The sequence below is a fragment of the Sus scrofa genome, chromosome 2 (genome assembly GCF_054392235.1).
Source record: "Sus scrofa isolate SSC_HxYL_T2T_F1_AM1 chromosome 2, Sscrofa_HxYL_maternal_Yorkshire_Landrace_v2.0, whole genome shotgun sequence".
Taxonomy (NCBI): domain Eukaryota; kingdom Metazoa; phylum Chordata; class Mammalia; order Artiodactyla; family Suidae; genus Sus; species Sus scrofa.
The window spans coordinates 133,213,688-133,235,577 of record NC_139384.1 but is presented as its reverse complement, the minus strand read 5'-3'; the positions used below and the strand labels follow the sequence as shown (position 1 = coordinate 133,235,577).

Here is a 21,890-nt window from a genome sequence, read left to right as displayed (position 1 = left end):
TCTCAACACCCCCCAAACTCAGACATCAGGAGGGAGGGACTAGGGAAGCTCACACATCAAGTACAGTGGCCCTTTTCACTCCTGCCCATTTCCTTCCATCCAATCAAGTCTCCTAGTCTTTCAAGTTTTTGAAAAGTTATTTCCTAATAATGTGGCCTGTCATTCATTCTCCTCACTTTTTTATGGCTCCCACCATTGGTAAGGATTGCATTGAGTCCTTAGACCACCTTGGGTAGAATGGACTTCTTAACTATATTATGTCTTCCAATCCATGAAGATGGATGTTCTTCCATTTGTTTGTATGTGGGGTTTTTTTGTTTGTTTGTTTGTTTGTTTTGTTTGTTTTGTTTTGGTTTTGGTTTTTATGGCTGCACCCATGGCATATGGAAGTTCCCAGGCTAGGAGTCAAATCAGAGCTGCACCTGCTGACCTACACCACAGCAATAGCTGTGACCTATACTACAGCTCACGGTGATGCCAGATCCTTAACCCACTGAGTAAGGCCAGGGATTGAACCCATGTCTTCATGGATACTATTAAGATTCATTTCTGCTGCACCACAACAAGAATTCCTATGTGTGTTTTTTTAAAAAATTCTTTCAACCATGTTTTTTATGGTTCTTAAGTGTTGTTAGAGGTGACTGCTGCATGATTGTATCATAATTTTTCTTGAGTGGTGGGAGACTTTGGCCATGGTGGTGCCTGTCATTAAGCTGCAGGATGCATAAAGAGAAGCAGTATGTGGGACATGGGAAAACCCCAGATCCCAGTGCTAGCCCTGTTGTGTTTTAAAAGTGTGGCATCTACAGAATGTACTTAGATACAGAGATTTGCAGCTAGTCACTGATGATGATTAACCAAAAGAGTGGGTGAAGATACTTAGGGAATGTATACATAGAGAGAGGAAAAACAAATAAGTTCTTTCATCCCCATTTTCTTAAGTATAAAACCATCTAAGTGAGACAGTATCCCAACCTGCTAACACTCCTTCGACTTTAAGTGCATGCTTCAGCAGCCAACAGGAAAGGGGGAAACGTTAAAAGAATTCAGACAAATATTACTAAGTGTCAAGGGAGGAAAAGCATGGATTCTTGCTTACTTCTTTTCAGCTAAAGACTGTATTTAACAATGATGTTTTATCCAGGGCTCGAAAGTCATGTGATTCTTTTCTCATTTCCCCTGACAGAAATAACTTTGGTCTTGAAAGCTCGGGGAGGAAGAGACTTAGCTCCATTTCTCCTTGTTGTATCATTTTCTCATTATTCTCTTTGGTTTTCAGTTCAATTGATAAACCCAAATGATTTCATTAAGGCCTTTTTTTTTTTCCTTGTCCAAAAGACCCAATCTCCTTAAAATGCCACATAAGACATGTTTTTATTTTTATTTTTATTTATTTTTTTCTTTTTAGGGCCTTATCCATGGCATGTGGAAGTTCCCAGGCTAGGGGTAAAATCAGAAACTGTAGCTGCCGGCCTACACCACAGCCACAGCAACATGGGATCTGAGCCTCTGCGTCTGCGACCTATACTACAGCTTATGGCAATGCCGGATCCCCCATCCGCTGAGCAAAGCCAGGGTTTGAACCTGCATCTGCATGGATCCTAGTCAGATTCATTTCCGCTGGGCCACAGCAGGAACTCCCCAGTCTAGAATGATTTCAATGTGATTTGACATTGAAGGGGGCTGGAGTGGGTGGACAAACACTTTTATCATTCAATCAGTGAGGTGAGATGACTGCAAAGAATGAGCCCCTTCAGCTTCCCCCAGCCCTTCCTCCCACGGGAATGGTGGACTTCCTTAATTCTTAAGTATTTCTCGGTCCAATTTGCAAGGCTTTTTCATTATTTTCTTATGATCTAGATGTTATTGAGATGTGAAGGGGCTGGAAGAGATGTAATAACATTTATAATTATCAAATAATACATTTTATATCTAATTATTATTAGAATGTAATTTCCTCAAGGGCAGGGACCATTCATGTTTTGTTCACAACTTCATCTGCAATGCTGAGAACCATGCCTAGCACGCAGTGGGCACTCACTAGGGAGTTATTGAAATCATTTTTTCAGTCAGAACATGTATTGGATATGTGTTCATTTTTGGTTTGGAAAATGTGGTAACAGTGACTTTGTGTCCTTGCATTAAACACAGTTACATTTTTACGGAGTTATTTGATGGTTGCTTTGATGACTTTTCCTAATACCTTAGTTTACCATTCGATCTTGGGTTTGCCATTGGATACTGCTATCAGATGTGAAAAGGTAGCGTTGTCTTTTGGGCAAGTTTGATTTAGACCTTGCACTCATGGTTACTTGTCTGGTCTACAAAGAGACCTTGACAACTGACGATTGTATTCAAGTCCTAAAAGAACTCACAGAGCTGGTGACTAGGGGTGCCTTCTAGCTTGTCACTTTGATTTCGTTGGGATTGTACTTCAATACTTTGCCTAGGAGCACTGGGAGAAAGAGAGTTTTCCTTTACAGGCTCCCTGTAGAAAAACTTCACCAGCTTAAAAAAAAAAAAAAAAAAAAAAAAAAAAAAAAAAAAAAAAAAGACACCTACTGACTACTTTTCATCTGGAATTAATGCAATCATCAACATCTAAAGAGGGTAGGTAAAGTATGATTTCATTTCAATGAAATCAAGATTTTAAAAGCTTTTGAGCTGCTAATCCTTCCCCCTCCTGTTACTTTTTCCTCTTTTCTTCAAAGCAATGTATGCATCAAAGTTAAATCTCTGACATGACCAGAACAATTGGAGGCAAGGTGAAAATGGAGTGCACGATAATTGAACACCGTTACTTTACAGAGCAGCAGCACATCTAAGATGGGGTTTGCAGTAGTGCCCCATCCTGATGACCAAGACACCAGGAAATAGGATGAAAGACACCTGCTTGGATTATCCTGAAGCTCCTCAGCAACCATGGAACTTGGCATGCTCTAAATGAGAAGTGAAATCCTTAAAGTCAGGTGCCAGAAAATGGAGGAAACGAGACTATTTTCTCTGTGGTCAAGACCAGTTTCCATTTATCCCCTCCTGGTTTTCAGAAATGACTTTACATTGACAACTGAGGGTATTGCAGCTGGGGAACTGGAGGAGTGGGGAAACTCTTGAGGATTAGGGGCTCTGGCTTGCTAATTAGGTTAAGTTAGACAGTTTGTAAATGAAATCCTGTGACGGTAGAAGAGGTAGCTATGAACCTCACAGAAGAAATAGAAAACAAAATCAAAACAAGGTATATTTGAGAACTCACAGTTGTTCAAATAAACATCAGGCAGTTTGGGCCTTCTATATGTGGCAACTAAGCTCACTATTTAAATCAACTATACCAAAATAGCAGAAGAAAATACTAACTTGGAAAATGTTTTCACTTCTGCATTATGGAAAGAAGTGTTTTAGAAAATTAGCTTCTTAGATTGCATGGATAATCTCTTACCAAATTTTAAAATGATCACTTTTAAGCTGGGATATCCAAAGAGGAAGCCTGCTCTATGGGCTTTACTTTCTCTCCTTCAAATCTTCAGTTCCAAGGTTCAAGGAATCTTAACTTCTTGCTGACTTGGCATGCCACTGAAAATACTTTGAAAAAGGGTTGGAGTTAAGGGAGATTCTGTAAATAGGAGATCTACTCTCAGAGACAGAAGGCTGCATGGCTCCCTCTGTTTCCTAAGAATATTTATGTAAGAATTAAATGAGATGATGCATGTAAAGTGCTTAGAACTCTGCTCAGCATGGAATAAATAATTATTGCTTTGCAGTGGGCAGAGGTTAAGTAATGAGCCCAGGGCTTCCCAGGTAGTAAGTGATAAAGATGACCTAGACCTGAGACCTAACTCTCTAGTCTGTTTTTAGTTAGTCAAATATTAAGCAGGCTCGAATCCATAATGGCTTGAATAGGTTACCCTTCAGTCATATTTGCTTATTGACTCTAGCTCACATAAGAAAGACTTCTTTAGCCACAGCTGGCAGGGCTCACCTTCCTCTTTACTGGACAGCAGTACTTCCCTGTCTTTTCCCTCCCCCTCTTTTTTCCTTTTACAGAGCCCTCTGCCTCCACCCATAGCCCCTTTCTCTCCCTTCCCACTTGTCTCTAGTGATGGGCTAGGGCATCTTGTTGGGGCAGGAGAGCTGACCTAAGTAGTAAGGGTGGAAGAAAGGAAGCGAGGTAAATACCATTCTCCAAACTCCTGGCCCTCTTTCTCTCCCAAATTTCAGTCCCCATTCCCATTTCTCCAGGCTCCATTCTGTATATTTCTTGCCCCATCCTAGGTCCAGAAATGAAATGCTCGAGTATTCCTTGTGGAATAAGATGTGAGTGCTTTCATCTGAAATGTAGAGGAATCTCAACCCTAGTTATATTTGTATGCAAAGATCCACTTTGTAGACCTTTTATGGGAAAATCCATTCCTAGTGCCCCTATTAGACATAAGAATGAATGATTCCTAAATTAAGCTTCCTGTAATTTCTTCTTCCTTGAGTTACAAGTTAAATAGCCAATGAGAGTTTTTTTCTTCTTTCACATATGCATTGATGGGAAAGCTTTTGTAGACAAATTACCATATGCATTGTAATCTGGGGAATACAATGAAATGAAAGAATCTGTATTTTCTGAAAGCTTACAGGCTCATTCAGGGTTGTATTACACAATAAGAAGTGGTGCCAAATTTGCTGAAGACTCTGTCTATGTGATACTTAATTCCTCTGGGTTTTCAACCCAAACTTAAAACCAAAAATTTTAATTGTTGATGTGCAATGAAATATGCAATATATATACATATTTTACAGATGAAAGAGAAACAGGAATGTCAATAATTTGTGTAACTATGCACTCGACTCAATGATGAAATCGATCAGCTGTTCTCAGTTCTACCAAAGCCTTCTCTTCATGACTTTCAGGTTCTCACTCACCTGAGTCATAGCAGGTAGAGGGTCAGATTTCCTTTCTTATTCTCTCTTCTTATGCAGCCATGCTCTCACTTACTCCTTCCCAGGGGAGGAAGAACGACAGTTTCATTGATGACTTGGAAATAGGAAATGGACATGGGCATTCCATTCTTTCTTTTCTTTTTAGGAGAAGACATGCTCATCAAGTGCCTGGGTTCTCCTACCAGAGTGAATCCCGTCCTTCCAAGAACTGAGTAAGTCTAATTGTGGAATTCAAGGTTGTGAAACCCACTGACCCATAGATATAAATCACATTCTCCAATATCAGCTTAATTAGCAAGATGTTCACACTGTATTTGGATTCCATCTGTCTTATCTTATTCCCAGTTTGAACTTGATTGGTTCAAAGTCCAGGTGGAGGTTAGGCATGTCATTTATCAATTTCCACTTAATCCTAAAGGCCAGGTGTTGAGTTTCCTAAGGCATTGACTCCAGATCCCAACCACTTCATGCTAGATGAATCAGCGTTTATTCAACAACGTTGTGTGTGTGTCTTCCAAAGAAAAACTCTTGGGAGACAGGAATTAGGTAGAAACTGCTAACATGAATAAAACCTCTTCAATTCAGCTGAATAAGTTGTTATTAAACTCCTGAGATGGGCTAGATGGTGCACGAAGCCCAGAGGACACAAATGTTAATAGGACACGCCTAAAGACCTTTGGATCGTACAAAAGGTAGTGTCACAGAGAGGAAGAGGGAGGGTTAACCAGGGTTCAGTGTGGAAGAGTGGTTATCCTTTTTCTCTATTTGTAATATTGTCATTGCATCATCATCACTTGGATTAGGCTGTGGGGGTCAATTATCACCTTGGTGATAACACTAGTGAAAAGTAGTCTGATGTTCTTCCTCCCATGCCAAGTTTTTTATAGTGGATAGATTAATCATATTGATTACATACAGCATTATAGAGGAGAGATAAAGACTATGTGCCTTGGAGCTTGCTGACTAGGTTCCTCTCCTTGCTTTCTAGCTGTGTAACCATGGGTTACTTACCTTCTCTGTGTTTCTGATTCCTCACATGAGAAGCAGGGATGATAACAGTACCTACATCATAGTGTTATGGTAAGGATTAAATGAGCTAATATAAGTAGAGTGTTGAGAACAGTGCCTGTCATAGAGGGGTTCTCAACAGAAGTTAGCTCCTGTTGTTATTAGCGCTTATCAAGGATATGCTTGTGTGTCAAGAATTTAGCTAAGCTACTCCATGATATTGCTGCTGTAGCATCTATTTAGTGCCATGTAGCCTGCTGGGGCCTTGAATTGACACTAGCCCATCCCAAGATTGCATGCCTTAGATAACAACCCGAAAAGAAAAGCCTCCAGAGTTGCAAGTAAATGTAAACTCATGATATAACTTCTCCAGCAGCCCTTGTGAGCAGTAGTCTCCCTGGGGCGTTCCTTCCCCTTATGTGCCTGTAGGAGCTTACAAAAACTCTGCTCTTTTTGGTTTGAAATGAGCAATCTGACCATAGCCTGGGGAACCTAAAGCACTCTACCTATGGTCCCCCCCCAAATGCCTGTGCCCTCTGCATGCACCCTGCCTTGACTCCCCATGAGTAGATCCAGGCATGTTCTCTATACCTTCTCCAGAAAGTCTTTTGTTGAACCATAGCTCACTCTCAATACCCTGGGGCTCTACCTAACAAATCCATAGCACCATGATCTGGGAATGAGAAGAATATAAACCAGGGAGATATGGGGGTAGGGGTTCTTCATAGATCATTGGAAAGCTTTAGGTTTAAGACTTCCTTCACAGTCTTGCTGGGGACAGCTGCAATTAGTAGAAGAAAGCTCTAACACATCAGAAGGGAAAATCAATTGCTGCCCGATCTCTTCACTTTACCTCAGGTATTTGCTTACCATTTACTTAGCATAGCAGGAGGACTTGGTGCTTGTCTAATACCAGTGGTAATAAATAAGGCCAACATGTGGCAGTGAGAATCACAGTGGTTTGCAGTTTGGCCAAATTCTACTTGTTTTAGATGATTGGTGAAATACAAGGTCAAACATTAATGTTCTTTATTCACTTGGGATCTACAGACATTTATTTCAAATACTCATTCTGATTGTGTTTGAAAATTTGGATTAAGTGTTTAAATTAAGTATTTAAATCATTGAATTTAAAATCCCCTTATTGGAGTGCCCTTTGTGGCTCAGGGGTAATGAACCTGACTAGTGTCCATGAGGACTTGGGTTCAATCCCTGGCCCTGCTCAGTGGGTTAAAGGATCCAGCATTACGGTGGGCTGTGGTATAGGTCTCACACAGGGCTTGGATCTGGCATTGCTGTGGCTGTGGCATGGGGCGGCACAAAGCTCTGATTTGACCCCTAGCCTGGGAACTTCCACATGCAGCAGGTACGGCCCTAAAAAGACAAAAAAAAAAAAAAAATGCTGCTTACTGAGTGCCTACTGGGTACATGGGTCCATACCAAGAACCTAGTTAGTATGTAGTTTAACCTCATAATAATCATTTGAGGTAAATGTTATCTTGATTTGATAAATAAGGAAATTAAAATTTAGAATCTTTGTAAAAAGGCAGTAAGACAGAAGTTGCTGAAATTTGACCTCAAATCTTCCGTAAGAGATCTTGAAAGTTATGTACATTTAATGAGGTCATACTATGTATTATTAGCACATTGTATACTGCTTTCATGAATTTTAGAAATGCAGAAACTCATCAAGAGGAAAAAAAAACACCCATAATATCACAGCTCAGTAATAGCCACTATTTAAATTGTGGAATATTTTCATCCAGTTATATTGCATATGTATATGATTTTTTTCCCCACGAAGTGTTCTGTTATTTTAAACCCTCCTTTAAATAATAAGTTATGAAGGTTTTTTTCATATTAATAAAGTTTTCTAAAACTTGACTTTAAATTGCCACATTTCATCAATGGCTGAAGAAAACCCTTTTTATTCAAATGTACATTTCATATTTTCCCCTATTTCAAACAGTGATGCCATAAACATCTTTGTATATAATTCTTGTTCACATCTCTGTTCTCTTAGGGTAGGTTTTAGAAGAATAATTCTCAGTTAAGAGGTTATTCCAGTTCTTCGTTGCTGTATAGCGAACCAAGCCCAAACTTAAGCACATTAAATAACCACAATTTTATTATGCTCATTGTTGCTCTCAGTTAGGAATTGAGAGAGGACTCAGCAGGGATGGTTGTTCTCTGCTTTGTGACGTCTGGGATCTCAGAGGCTGGGCTCAGCTACAACTTGACTGCTGATCCTACATGGGGCCCTTTCAGCCTGGTGATCTCAGTGTAGTGCTTTTGTGACTTGGCTCAGGGTTCCAAGAGCATTTCTGTGGCACACAGCAGATGTGTATGGACTTTAGGGTTTAGCCTTAGAGGTTGGTCACTGGTGTCACTTTTGCTATACTCCCTTGGTTGAAGCAGTCACAATCTCTGCCAATTCAGAGAGGAAAGGAGTGGCAAAGAATTTATAGCCGAGTTTTAAAATTACCAGAGAAGACATAAACCACTTGTGAGGTTTTGACATATATTATCAGGTTGCCCCCCAGAAATGTTACATAAATCAACACTTTTCCCCATAGTTGCTAATGGTACACTCTTACCCATACTGGATATTACAATTTTAAAAGATATTTGTCAATTTGATAGGCAAAAACTAGCATATCACATCACTGTAATTTTCAAATATTTGAATACCAGTGAGATGTTACATGTATTTTTTTCAGTCACTTGTAAAAATTTTATGTGAATTTTCTATTTTTGGCTTGTTTGGAGTAGTCATCTTTTCCCTTATTAATTGGTGGGTGTTGCGTACATACTAAGACTAAATCAAGGCATTCTGATTCTAAATTGAGTTCTTTCACCACAACAACTTAGCAACTCTCATCAATAGTTTTAGTACTATGTGTAAGGCACCGTTTTTTTTGTAATCCAGACACTGCCTCTTCCAAGCTGTATGACTTAAACAATTTAATTAAGCCTCCTGGGCCTTGGTTTCCTTTCCTGTAATATTGGGATAATACTTTTCCTATTTCACTGGTTATTGTAAGGATTCAGTGCTTAGAAGAAGGCTTGAAGTGGTTATTAATGTTATATTTGTCACCGTGATAGCTGCACATGAGACTTGGATATTTGTGAGTATTCTAGTGATTATCTCATTCTTTCTGTTGTTCATTTGGTAACTGTATAAGTGAGGATCCTAGTCACGTCAAAGCCATTGGGCTTTTGAATTCAAAAGATTCATGTTACTCTGAGAAAGATTTCATCTTTTGCTTATTATTTTAAATTTGATTCTCAAGTTTCCCAAAGGAGGAAGGTAACCGACAACACAGGATGGGCTTTGGAGCAGGGTTATGGGGGCATCTTATTTAATGGGTGAGATGCTTGGAGGTAATCACCATTCTTTACTGCTGTGCCAATGTAATTAGAAAGAAGAGGGTGGGAAGAGAAGTTCTCTGTGTGACTCCTGAGACAAAAACTAAATTCGATGGCATTTCCTCTGCCTTTTTCATTTGGGTTTCAATTCCATCAGACTGATTGGGCACAGAATTGAGCATTGTGGAGTGCATTGTAGAGCAGCGTCAATGAAAGAAAAATAAAACCCTTTTCTTTAGAAGGATAAGTCCCAAAGTGTTCTCATTGTTTTGACTAAAACGAAGCTGTGAAACAAAAGGCCAGGGCCTGTGTCTGATGGACCATAGACAGGGCTCTGCCCTCAGACTGTTGTTACCTCCAAGGGTACGCCTTCCTTCCCACCCAGCACATCCCCCTTGTGCTCTTTCCTTTCAGACCCTCAAGGGGGTGTAGGAGAGCCATGCACTGGGGGATGGAGGTGTGGGGGGACATGCCACCCCAGGGCACTGAACATTTGCTGTCTCCAAAGAGGGCCTCTTTGGCTTCAGCCCAGCTGTCCCTCTATGATAACCACCATGGCTAATACTCTAGTGATGAGCCATTTGGGGATCTCTGCCTCACCGCCTCTGATCACTGTGAAATATGAGTTGGGGGAGTTTTCTGTAACAAATGCCCATTTGATTGAGCTTCCATTCAGGCGTTTGGTGTCAGCACTTGTCCCAGACAGCAGCTTCAGCCAGACAGTGACAGATTCAGCCTCCTGTTTAGGCTGTCAGGGGACTGCCCCCTCTCAGGCTTGGGCTTGTCACAGGAGTGCCTGGCTGAATCCTGCCAGGGCTCCAGGCTGCACCTGTGCTTCCAAATGTCAGTGAGCTTGAGAGCCAGACACTTTCTACCACCCTTCTTGTCAAGGTCAGCTGGCGTGATGGGGGAGGGGACCTCCTGAATTGAGACAGACCTGTCTCTTTTGTCCTTTGTCCCAGCATCATCAGGCAGACCTTTCATTACCGGGTGCTTAGGATTTGTCAAAGCAAGCATTTGAGTGGGTAAAATTAAAAAAAAAATAAAATTGCCTGGAGATAATTTGCCCAGGCAAGTTCACTTCTTTGGAATGTTCTTTTCAAGTATTCTTTAACATTATCTTGTTAGTCTTGGTTGAATGTGAAGGGACGGAGAACTAACCAGTTATACGTGGTAAGAAAGAAAAAGTTCACATTAGTGGCCACTTTTGAGATTTTTGCCAGAATTGGCCATATGGTGGTCATAACGATGATTTATAAATCAGAAATTTCAATCTGATGGCCCATGGATTGAATTTGGCACAAAATTTTTTATTTGATCTCTCTTGTTTGTTTGTTTTTAATAGAACTTGATGTTAATATGTAGAGTTCAGACTACATCACATGCAAATGTGATTTCTGGCTTCTTTTAAGAAGCAATCTCTGGCAACACTGGGCTTGCATTCTTGCATAAGGACAATTGAGGTAAACCACATTGTTGCCCCTGCTCACTTTAAAGTGTGTATATACTCTTTAGTTTGCCACAGTCCTCCCCATTCCCTATTGTTACAACCAACCTGCTTCTCTTATTTCCATTACGGGGATGATCCCTGTAGTTGTTTGAGTTGGCAATCCCTAGTATAAATACTGAGCTTCAATTCTTTACAAATCTTTTTGTAAGATTTTAATTTTTTCTATTATAGTTGATTTACAATGTTTCTGCTGTATAGCAAAGTGACCCAGTCGCACCTTGACCCAGTCACACACATATTCTTTTTCTCACATTGTCCGTCTCAAGTGAGTAGATATAGTTCCCTGTGCTCTGCAGCAGGAACTCATTGCTTATCCACACTTCAATTCTTTACTCAATATTTAATGAACTCTCTTCAGTAAGTCCTTCCCCCCACTCCACCCCAGGTTGATATATGACCAGGGAATTCTTCGAACTATAATGATTTAAATAAGGAAGGACTTAAAGGAGCAAAAACGGTGGGTTTTATTGATATGTGAAAATTGTTGTTCACCATTACCAGGCCTTAGCTCCTCACTTTAGACATATAGTCCATAAATGATAAACTTTGGGGCAAGTTGGATGTTTCTACTGAGTGGGGAGGAAAAATACAGTAATTAAAAATTATTATATTGTCTCATTTTTAATCTTATACAAATCCTTCCACATTAGTGATAAGGTCTCCTTCCATGAATGAGGATACAGGGCTCAGAATTAAGAACTTTCTCAAATATTTTTTTAGGGCTGCACATGCGGTGTATGGAAGTTCCCAGTTTAGGGGTCAAATTGGACCTGCAGCTGCTGGCCTATGACACAGTAATGCTGGATCTGAGCCTTGTCTGTAACCTCCACCACAGCTCATGGCAATGCTGGGTCCTTAACCCACTGAACAGGACCGGGTATCAAACCTGCATTCTCATGAATATTAGTCAGGTTCATTATCACTGAGCCACAACAGGAACTCCTATTTCTCAGTGTTTGAAAGCTGGAAATTAAGGGAACCCAGACTTGTATTTATGCAAAAGTCCTTACTCTCCTCAACAACAAATTGCCCTACCCAGTGGAATCTTGTGACATCTGTTTAGGCTAAAAGTCAAGTGCTGCTGAAGAGATAAAGTGTACTAGCTTCATCAAAATAGGTTGCTTTTGGACTTTAGAAGGATGCGTTTAAGAGCCTCTGATAATAGAAAAACATTAAAAAGTCTTCTTCATTTTGGGGATTTTTTTTCCTTCTAGTAATTTTTTAACCTCTGTGACTTACAAATCAAAATAGTGCTTTTGATAATAAAAGTAAAAGCAAACCTTACAGAGCACTTACAATACATTTATATAGATTACTTTTTTTAGCCCTCTCAAAAACCATAACAGATAGCTAAAATTGTTATTGCTATTTTACAGATGAGGAGACTGAGGTACAGAGAGAAAATGCTGAAAGACTTGAATAACTATTTGATAAACCACTGGGTATGTTGGGATCAGAATCATCAATGCAGTTTAACCTTCTAACTTTCTGACCGTTGATGAGTACCAGCCAAGATGTTGGATATGCTGTCACCCCTGTCTTCCTACCATCTATATCTGGCCGTGCCAATCAGCTCTCTCCTATTATCCAGGGATAATACTGAAAATAAAACAAAACAAAAAGCTCCTTAAGGATTTGTTTGCCCAAATAGAAAACTTGAAAGTGCCTCTACAAATTATGACTTAGGAAGATCATTAGCAGTTCTGATAGTGGTAAACACTTGTTTTGAAATGATGGCTATGGGATGGATCTCTTATGCTTAAATGATAGTTATGGAAATTGTCTGAGTTTTGAAATACAATGCATCTTATTGATTATAAGAAAAAATGTTTGGGGGTGATAATAACTCCACTGTGCTAAGTTTGCTGTTTGAAATCTGTGTAGATGGGGTCAGTTAAATGTTTGAAGTATTTGAATTGAGTGTATTTGAGTTGATTAAAATCCTCCTAATCTCTGTCACTGAGGGACCTTACAGGGCTGCCCAGCTGGAAGTGGAGAAGTTACCTGGAATAGGTCTGAGGGTCTAGTTCTTGATATCTATCTTGGAAGAATTTCTTGTGGCTATTTCTTTTAATACAGTTGGAGGATTGTCCATGTCTTTTGGGGCCTAGAGCCCAGTGACTACTCTGCCCCTCAGCTGTCACAGAGAACACATGAGAAAGAGTTACGTTAGCCTGCTTTTCCTATTATTTCTCCCCACATTCCTGGGCTAAGTTGGGATCTTAGAGGTGTCAATAAAGCTTGTGTTCATGCAACTATAGTTGGCTACTGTGCATTCCTTTGTAGTGACCAAAGCCTTCTTTTGGGGAGTAATTAGGGAGAAAATGATAGAGCAGCTCATGGTTAGGGCATTATGAAACCTCTCATGACAGATTTAAATGGTAACCATCTGACATGCTCGCCTATCCTCTCTAGAGATAGAATGGATTTGAATCATCAGAATAGCTATGCTTGCCCTAGGTTTTATCTCTGCTGGTTCAGTAAAACTAGGGCTGAACCCAGTATTTTTGTACTAGTACATGCTTTGTTTCCTGGTAGGCTACTTTTCTCCTGATAATATCCTACATCTCAATGTTTCCAGGGTTAATCTCAGGGCTTTCCTTGTTGTTTCCCTTCTTTATGTTCCTGGATGACTTCATTTAATCATCCATTAACCACCTATGTCTTGAGTGCCTGTAATTGAGTGCATTTGAGTTATAGGAAGCTGTTGACTTCTAAAGAAAATGATTTCAGACCCTTTCTTTCACCCGAGCTGGAGTCTTACATTACCTACCGCTCATGGACCCCATCCTTGAAGATGTTCCATTGGCTTCGCAAAAACAACAGGCTTTAAACTAAGCACATTACCTTACTTAGTGTCTCACCTGCTCCTCTTCCTGCATTTCTTAATTTTGTGCAGTGTGTATCAAGCTTCATTATGCCTAAATTCTGACTCACTATGTCTAGGATGGGATGAGAAACTGACACTGTTTGCAAACACTTCCAGTGTTTCTGATGTTTGTGGTCCGCATACAATACTGAGAAAACTAAGAAAAGTGGCTTAATGAATGTGTCTCTTTCCACCTCATCACGTGAATTAGAAATCTCAGAATTATTCTAGACTCATCCCTTCTGCTCAAATCATGTCCAAAGAGCTCCTGTGTTCTATTAATTCCACTTTCTCAGTGTGTTTTACATCAGCCCCTTTCTCTCTACTCCCACTGCTTCTCCCCTTACCCCATTCTGTTCTAGGTCATCCCAACCAAATCCTCTTTCTCTTTGGCTTACTCTTGTCCCCTTTAATCCACTTTTTACCATGCCATAAGGGTGATCTTTCCAAAATGCAAATATTGTATTGCTACTTCCCTTCTCAAGTTTTCAATGGCTCTCTATTCCAAAGGATAAAGGTAAACGTCTTAGCATGGAATATTAATTCTTTCATGATCAGGCTTTGGCATATGCATCCAGCTTCACTTCTCTGTCAGTATGTTATTTCAACCCATCTTCCAAATACATTAAGCCATTTGTAAGCCTGAACATTTTTTAGTTTCTCTATTCCCCCATGCTATTATGCAGGATAATCTTTTTGCTTCAAATACCTTCCTTTTATTTGGTTAGCCAAATTTTACTCTGTCATACAGTGAATCAAGTCAGGCATTTCCAATTTGGGAAGACTTCCATGACCTTGGCTGACTGAATTAAATATTTCTCTGGATAAATTTCTTTAGAACTCTGTGTCTATAGACAGCAGAACATTTATTACATAGTTAATATTTATTGGTTTACTTCTTTAAAACTAAATGTGAGTTTCTTGAAAGCCTTGATTATATCTTCAGTTTCTCTATATCTAGTACATATCACAGTGTCTAGCATTTAGTAGAAATGCAAAAGATACTTGAGAATGAATAGCGAAATATTTTATTTTATTTTTGTCTTTTTAGGGCCACACCCAGTAGGTATGCAAGTTCCCAGGCTAGGAGTCAAATCAGAGCTGTAGCTGCCAGCCTATACTGCAGCCACAGAAATGCAGGATCCAAACCATGTCTGTGACCTGCACCACAGCTCATGGCAGTGCTGGATCCTTAACCCTGTGCCAGGCCAGGGATCAAGCTCATATCCTCATGGGTACTAGTCGGGTTCATTACCACTGAGCGACTATAGGAACTCCTGAATAGCCAGATATTTTAAACAATTCAGTAAGACCGTAGCCACACTAGGGTTCAGAATGCAGAGAGATGTACTTTCCTCATGACTCTTGTTGCTTAGATGACTCCCTCGCCCTAGCAATGGAAGTTTTCCATCAGTTTCATTTTGGTTCCTCTCAGGATGAGAACATATATGTGAAGATCAGATTGTTACTTTGTTATTTTTTCCAAAGTTGTTTTTGCCAGGTCCAAATTCTTAGAGTATCCAAAGGAAGCTCTAAAATAAAAAACCACACAGAGCCTCCAAGATGATTTTAAGATGTGGATTTCAAGCCTAATTTATACCAAATATAATGGAAATTTCAGGGAGACTGCTTTCAGTTCAGTATAAGTGGTTGGATATTCCAGAGCAAGAGGGGGTCTCCAAATAGTGAAATCACTTCTTTTAACCCGAAATCAGAAGCCAGGCTATTGTAAGAGTGATTCCTCCTTTTGGGTGGGAGTCTGGGATCAATGGCAGCTTGCTTATCCAAACACTGTTTTATCCAAACATTGTGCTATCTTGTTTCTTATTAAGCATAGTCATTCAGCCCACGTTCAACAGCATTTATTGAGCAACTATAAAGACACTGGAATTGTGTCACAAGCTTGGTGTACAAAGATGAATAGGTCACTGTCCCTGTCGTAGAAGAGACCAGAATCTAAACAAACAACCTAGCCTTAGAAGTCCTTTTCTGGCAATTTCTCAAAACCCTCCTGCACATCAAACAGATAAGAACAGAGTTAGAAGTCAGGATGAAAGAAAGTTCTGTTTTCTGTTGTGAGAGAAATATTTCCTTAAGGAAGGCTTACATCTTCAGTATTTTAAGGGAGAATGTACCAGTGCCCTGGAGACACCTCATTTTATGTTATTTTTTAAAGAAACATTTCAGAGGGTAGATATGTTTGTTTGATATAATAAAGGTGATCCTAGAAAAATTCATGTTCACAGAGCCAGACAACCAGTGTTGCTTCTGTCCAACCAAGGCCTTTGGATGCAGAGCAGTGTGGAAAGAATTACTGCCTACATAACTAGACCAGGAAGGGCTAGGGAGTGGACTCAGTGTCTTTTTGAGCAGCCCCAGCATAAAGATGTGATCAAGTGAAATGGTAAGTAGGGCCTACTAGGGAGTATCTTTGGTTAATGGAGAATTGCATCATCTGTAATTGAATCCTATTCTAGATTTAAAAAGTATGCCATTCCTCTGGTTTGAAAATCATTTTGGGGAAGAAGTTAGTTAAGCTAACTCTACAAAAGAAGGTGAAATGGTTGATTTAAATAAAGGAGAAGGGAGTTCTCTTCATGGATCAGTGGAAACGAATCTGGCTAGTGTCCATGAGGATGCAGGTTTAATCCCTGGCCTCACTTCGTAGGTTAAGGATCCTGCATTGCTGTGAGATGTGGTATAGGTTGCAGACACAGTTGGAATCTGGCATTGCTGTGGCTGTGGAGTAAGCTGGTGGCTATAGCTCTGATTCAATCCCTAGCCTGAGAACCTCCGTATGCCATGGGTGTGGCCCTAAAAAGAGAAAAAAAAAAAAAAAAAAAAAAAGAAAAGAAAAGAAAAGAAAACAGAAGAATGTAGAACAGTTGGTTATGTTTCTTAGCCTTCTATCAAGCTTATTTGTTTATTTATGATTCCCCCCCCCATGAGCGATAATTCTATTGTCTGCATAAAACACATTTATGTCACTGGTGAGTTGGCTTCAGATTCTTTTTCTAAATAGAGTATTTCTTGAATATGGCATTACCCATTCAAACATCTGGTGTTTTCAGGATATTTGTGGTGGCAGAGTTACTCTGTTTCTTCCTATGCTGAAGAGCAGGATACATCTAAGAGTTTCCAGCATCCCCTCTTTCCTGGGGGAAGCAGTCTTCTGAGCTACCATGCATGACAGAATGCACAGAACTTTTGCTTGCCTTGAAGGAGGCTCAGGGGAATGACTTGTGCTGCTACCCCTCACCAAGGAGCCAAAAGAGCCTCTATCAGGGCGTGGAACTTTGGGAATTCAGGAAAAGCCTCAGAGAGAATATTTTGAACAGGGGAACTTACATTTTTTTTTCAAAATTGATGAAAAATTTCTGCTCTCACTTTTGTCAATACCAGAAGCCAGGAGCTGGGCTCAGTAGGATCCTGGGTAACTTTATTAACGTCAGTCACTCAGGACTTCCTGCTGAACTGAAAGGGTAGAGTAACATCACTCATTCTTGGACGGACCCCTCAACCAGCTGGTGCTAAACAATTAGGGACCTCTGATTGTCCCCTCTGTCCAGTACCAGCAGCCAACTAACTTCCCTCTGCTTTCATGTCACTGCAGCTTGGAAAGAAGCTGGGAGTTGAATTCAGCTTCTCGATGGAATATTTGTAAAATCCAAGCCACTCAGTTTCACCAAATGCAACAATTTGAATAATAATATACTGTTAAAATAAATCTGCATGTGAAGCAAATGTGGTACTATGAATTTATCTCAGTTGTTATCTTATAGAATATAACATTGTCATTTATCAATTTGTCACAAATTACTCAATGAATTAGCAATAGAACTTAGAGGGGTGAGTCCAAGATTTGTCTTGTTGCTCTTTGTTATGATAACCCATAAAGGGGCTTTAAGGGGGCTATAAGGACATAATAGTCTAGTTGTCCATGCCCATACTTTCAACATAGAATAAGAGGAATTTGAAAGAACAGTGTGAAATCCTCAGATCCTCAGAATCTCTACATAATACGATAAACCCTATAGAATAGGCTGAAGATGGGGTTTCCTTTGGAGAGAATGCTACCATTGTACTACTGAATTTTCATCTGATTTGAGGCTAAAGAGTTAAGGATTCTACTTCAAAAAAAGAAATTAACCCTTTTAGGATGGGTTCTTGAATTTTTTGGTGTTCATGGGCATTTGTGGGGTATTTGGGGATCTAGGTTCTATTTAGGCTGGGATTTTGATTGTCAACCAGGAAATCACTTAAGTTCTGTGAACTCCATTCCTTCATCTTTAAAAGAGAGGATGCTGAGTTGGATGATTTATTAGATCTCTTCTTGATCCAAAGTTTACCTTAGTTATAGGAAAGTCCTTTACTCACTTTTGATACTTTCCTGTCATTCACTCATTCAGTGGGTATTTATAGACTATATACTTAAGTTTCAAGCACATGCTAGGATAAAAGATATGCCTATGTTGGTGATCAGCAGAGTCTTGCTTCCAAGGATCCCAACATGTAACACGTATGTGGGTATGTGGGGAGTGGTGGTGATAACTGATATAGATGAATCAATAACAAGTATACAATGTAACATATGATAATGAACTATAGGGTGCCTTGGAAATGCAAAGAGGGCATACCTCACTTAATCTTTGGAGGTGGAAACAGATAAAGACAGCTTCCAGAAGGAGATGGAATTTAAATTCAGTCCTGAAAGAATTATGTTGAACAAGAAGATGAGGGTTTAGAGCTGCATGGTGGGTCATATTCAGAGGGACGGGTTTGCACAAAGATTGAGAGGGCAAGAGAGAAAAAGAGAGAGAGAAAATGCCAGTGTTCGTACAGGACCAGAGGGAATTCAGCATGAAAGCTACAGCACAAAGAGGAACAGGGCATATGGTAGGAGACTGCTGAAAAGTGGAATGAGGTCAGGTCATGAAGTGCATTTTGAACCAGGGAGTTTGGATATTATTCTGAAGATTGGAAGAGAAATGGGAGCTTTTGGAGCAGAGGAATGAAGCCTTCAGGACTTTGTTTTAGAAGGATCTTTGGCTGCTGTGTATAGAAGGCGTTGTGAGGACGAGGGGGTGGGGCTGGGCTGGGGAACACTGAACTGGAGGGGGAAACCAGACAAGATGGTTTGATTTCTTGACAAGGCCACCATCTGTGTGACTGGTACAGTTTTCCAGGCTGGCAAACATGGATACTGAGGCTGCTGAGCTAGGAGTGAATGATGAGAGGGCATGAATGCTGCTCTATATGCCTGGGTCCCTCTCTTAGTGCCTCAGCTAGCCAAAGAGGAGTTGCTCACTGCCTCTCCTAACTTAGGTACCAGTGGAACCATGTCTCCTGCCATATTGGTGCTGGCATTTGCAACCTCACCAGGAGTGGAGAGGATGAGCCAACTCCCTTGCAGGCTGCTAGGAAGGAACGGAGGCTCCATGGGACACCATCCATCAGTATTTGCTCATTGCCTGGCTGAGTTGTCGAAACAAGGCCATATGCCCCACCATTTCTGTCCATGCCCTTGAATGACCTTGCCACTCTCAGCCTTCACTTTGTTGACTCACATCATACTTGTAATTGGCAAAGAATGTGCAAACTCCTATGTTGGAAGCGGACATCTTTGTCACGTTTGCCTTGGCATGCCTGGACAAGGGGCCTACAAAACACCCAAATATATGCAGGGCTGCAAAGGAAAATAGGTGTGGCTTTGTGACCCTTCTGAGACCAGGTAGACAAAAGAAGTACACATATATGACAGCACAAATATTTGGCAACTGTACCACATCCTCTTCACAGTTGGAAAGCAGAAAGTCCAGTAAGGTGGGCTGGGGTTGGGAGACAAGTGTTACTATTCTCTCTGCTCAAAGACATCAGTGCATGTGCTTCTTTTTTGCTGTGCTCTATTTCTGGACCTCAGCCATAACCATTGGTATCACTCCTTGGTGAGCCTTTGTGAGGCCTATAGAAGACCTGCGCTCTCTGAAGGGGTGCTATGAGTGTGTTGTCTTGGACTGAATTTTGTCTGTCACTATTTCATATGACTGAATGTTTAACTCCATCAGTAGATTGGGATTCCTTGACAAAAGCAAATGTGCCTCTCCATCCCAGCTTTCCTGGACATTAAGCACGTTGCCTTGTACCCCATATGTGCCCAATAAATGCTTCTTGGAATCAAAGGGACTACGTACTATGTGCTTAGGTTTCCTCTCTCAACTTTTAAGAACTTAATAGGAAAGAGAAATCCCATAGTCAGGGTGTGCTGCCATCAGTCATGTGCTTTATATTACTGGATTCTAAATTTGGTGGTTTCAAGATGGATGAGACCCTAGACACAGAACAGTTTCTGGGCCTCTCATTGCCATGGGTAGATCTGTGGAGAGCACAGTGTCACATATTCACAATGGCCTTGGAGACCAATCCCTGATTGCTAGTCCTCCTCTCACAACTGTTCCCCACGTGCCAGGCCTCAGTGTCAGGCCCTGTGCTCAGTGTTTTATATCCGATGTCTTGATTCTCACCACAACCTGTGAAAGTTGTATTGTTAATGTTAAGATGTGGCTTATATCCTTTATTCAGGCTTAGGTCTTGTTAGAGCTGAGACTCAGACCTCACATGCCCGACTCCAAAGCTCTTCTTTCACCGCACAGCTCACTGGTTGTAATGGTGGGACTGGGTCCTAGGCAGGTGGACCAGCATCCTTGGAGGCTTCACTGACCCTGGAGGACCGAGGATAGTTACATGTGTGAAGGATTTGTTTCCTGGGAGATGCCACCACAAGAGGAGAACTATTAGAAACTCCAGACTCCTTCCTCCTTGCCCAGGGATAATGACAGATGGTCACCATAACTTCCGAGTATGTCCAGGTAGGATCTTGAACAAAAGGAAGAGAGATATGATTCTGGCCAAAAAGTGGCTTCTGGGCAGGACAGTAGAAAGAAATGGTGTGTCTGTGTGGCGGGGAGTGGGATGGGGGGTGTGGGTAGGGAGTAGCTGCCTGCAGGTCTCTTGGCCCTTAGACTGACTGCTATAGAGACATAAATAGCAATCTTAGAGCTCGTTGAGTTTGTTGGGACTCTGAGGTAAGGTGACCTGAGCAGCTGGTCCCTGGTCTCTACCAAATAGTCATAGCTGTGCTACAAAACCATTTGGGGGGGCAGAGAGGCTGTTTGACTGTGAGATTTACTCATATTTAAGGGTTAAAGGGGAGAAGCATCAGGTATAGGAGACAGGAAGTCCAGAAACAGCAAGGGACAAAGCAATCAAAGATCCACTAATTACTAATGTAGTTGAAATCGTCTGTGTTGCCGATTCTGAGTCTTTACTAGAGGTAGAATCATTCCTTTCTTTTAGCATCTTGAGTACATGGAAGAGACAATATTCTCAAATATTCTCATAGTTTGGCAGAGTTGTATGAACTGAAGGTGTTATTACTATAATGTAGCAATTTTTGCTCTGCCAACAACCCTGATATTTTCTTGTGAACACAGTCAGGAGGTTGAGACACAATTTCCCAAAATCCTGAAGTTTTTGATGGGAGTATACAAAATGGTCTTTAATGTCACATTCAGAATTCTAGAGAAAGTTCCCCTTCCTCCCCTGCAAAGCCCCTGTGGACTATGTTTTGGAAGATTAGGGTAGAAGTATAGAATTGAGCATGTCGCTTTGACTTAACTGTTTCCATTATTTTTTCTTGGTGGGAGAGAGGGGACATTTTTATTTAAAAAGAGTCTGGGGTGTTCCCATTGTGGCTCAGTGGTTAACGAACCCAGCTAGCATCCATGAGGATGTGAGTTCATTCCCTGGCCTTGCTCATTGGGTTAAGGATCTGGTGTTTCCATGAGCTGTGGTGTAGGTCGCAGATGTGGCTTGGATACCGTGTTGCTGTGGCTCGTGCACAGGCCAGCGGCTACAGCCCCGATCGGGCTCCTAGCCTAGGAATATCCATATGCCACAGGTCCAGCCCTAAAGAGATTAAAAGATGAAAAAATAAATAAAGTAAGTAAGTAAGTAAATAAATAAATAAAAAAGTGTCTGGAAAACAAACCCCAATCTAATTAAAAGCCTTTTCCTGGTGATGTTTGACATGATTTCTTAGAAGTCTTTGCCACTGGTAGAAGAGATGTTTGGAATTTTTTAAGGCTGTCTACCAACAGAGCTGAACTGTCTGTTTTTACCTGCATAGTGAGCATACAGTAATTGAGTTCA

The 21,890-nt window shown here is 40.7% G+C and overlaps 1 protein-coding gene across 8 annotated transcripts in view; it reads left to right on the top strand.

Annotated features, from left to right (window-relative positions):
* Positions 1-21,890, top strand: part of DTWD2 (DTW domain containing 2) — a 1,117,698-nt gene that overhangs the window by 217,201 nt on the left and 878,607 nt on the right. For 5 of the 8 annotated variants that reach the window (XR_014838622.1, XR_014838613.1, XR_014838615.1 and 2 more), the window contains one exon: positions 5,072-5,138. Coding sequence is in view for 2 of the 8 variants with exons in the window: in XM_085014346.1 (XP_084870472.1) it covers positions 5,072-5,116 (45 nt within the window). In the remaining 6 variants the exon portion in view is untranslated. Of the gene's footprint in view, positions 1-5,071; positions 10,352-21,890 lie in introns of those variants that run through there. The other 3 variants (XR_014838614.1, XR_014838623.1, XM_021084663.2) reach the window with 3 other exon arrangements.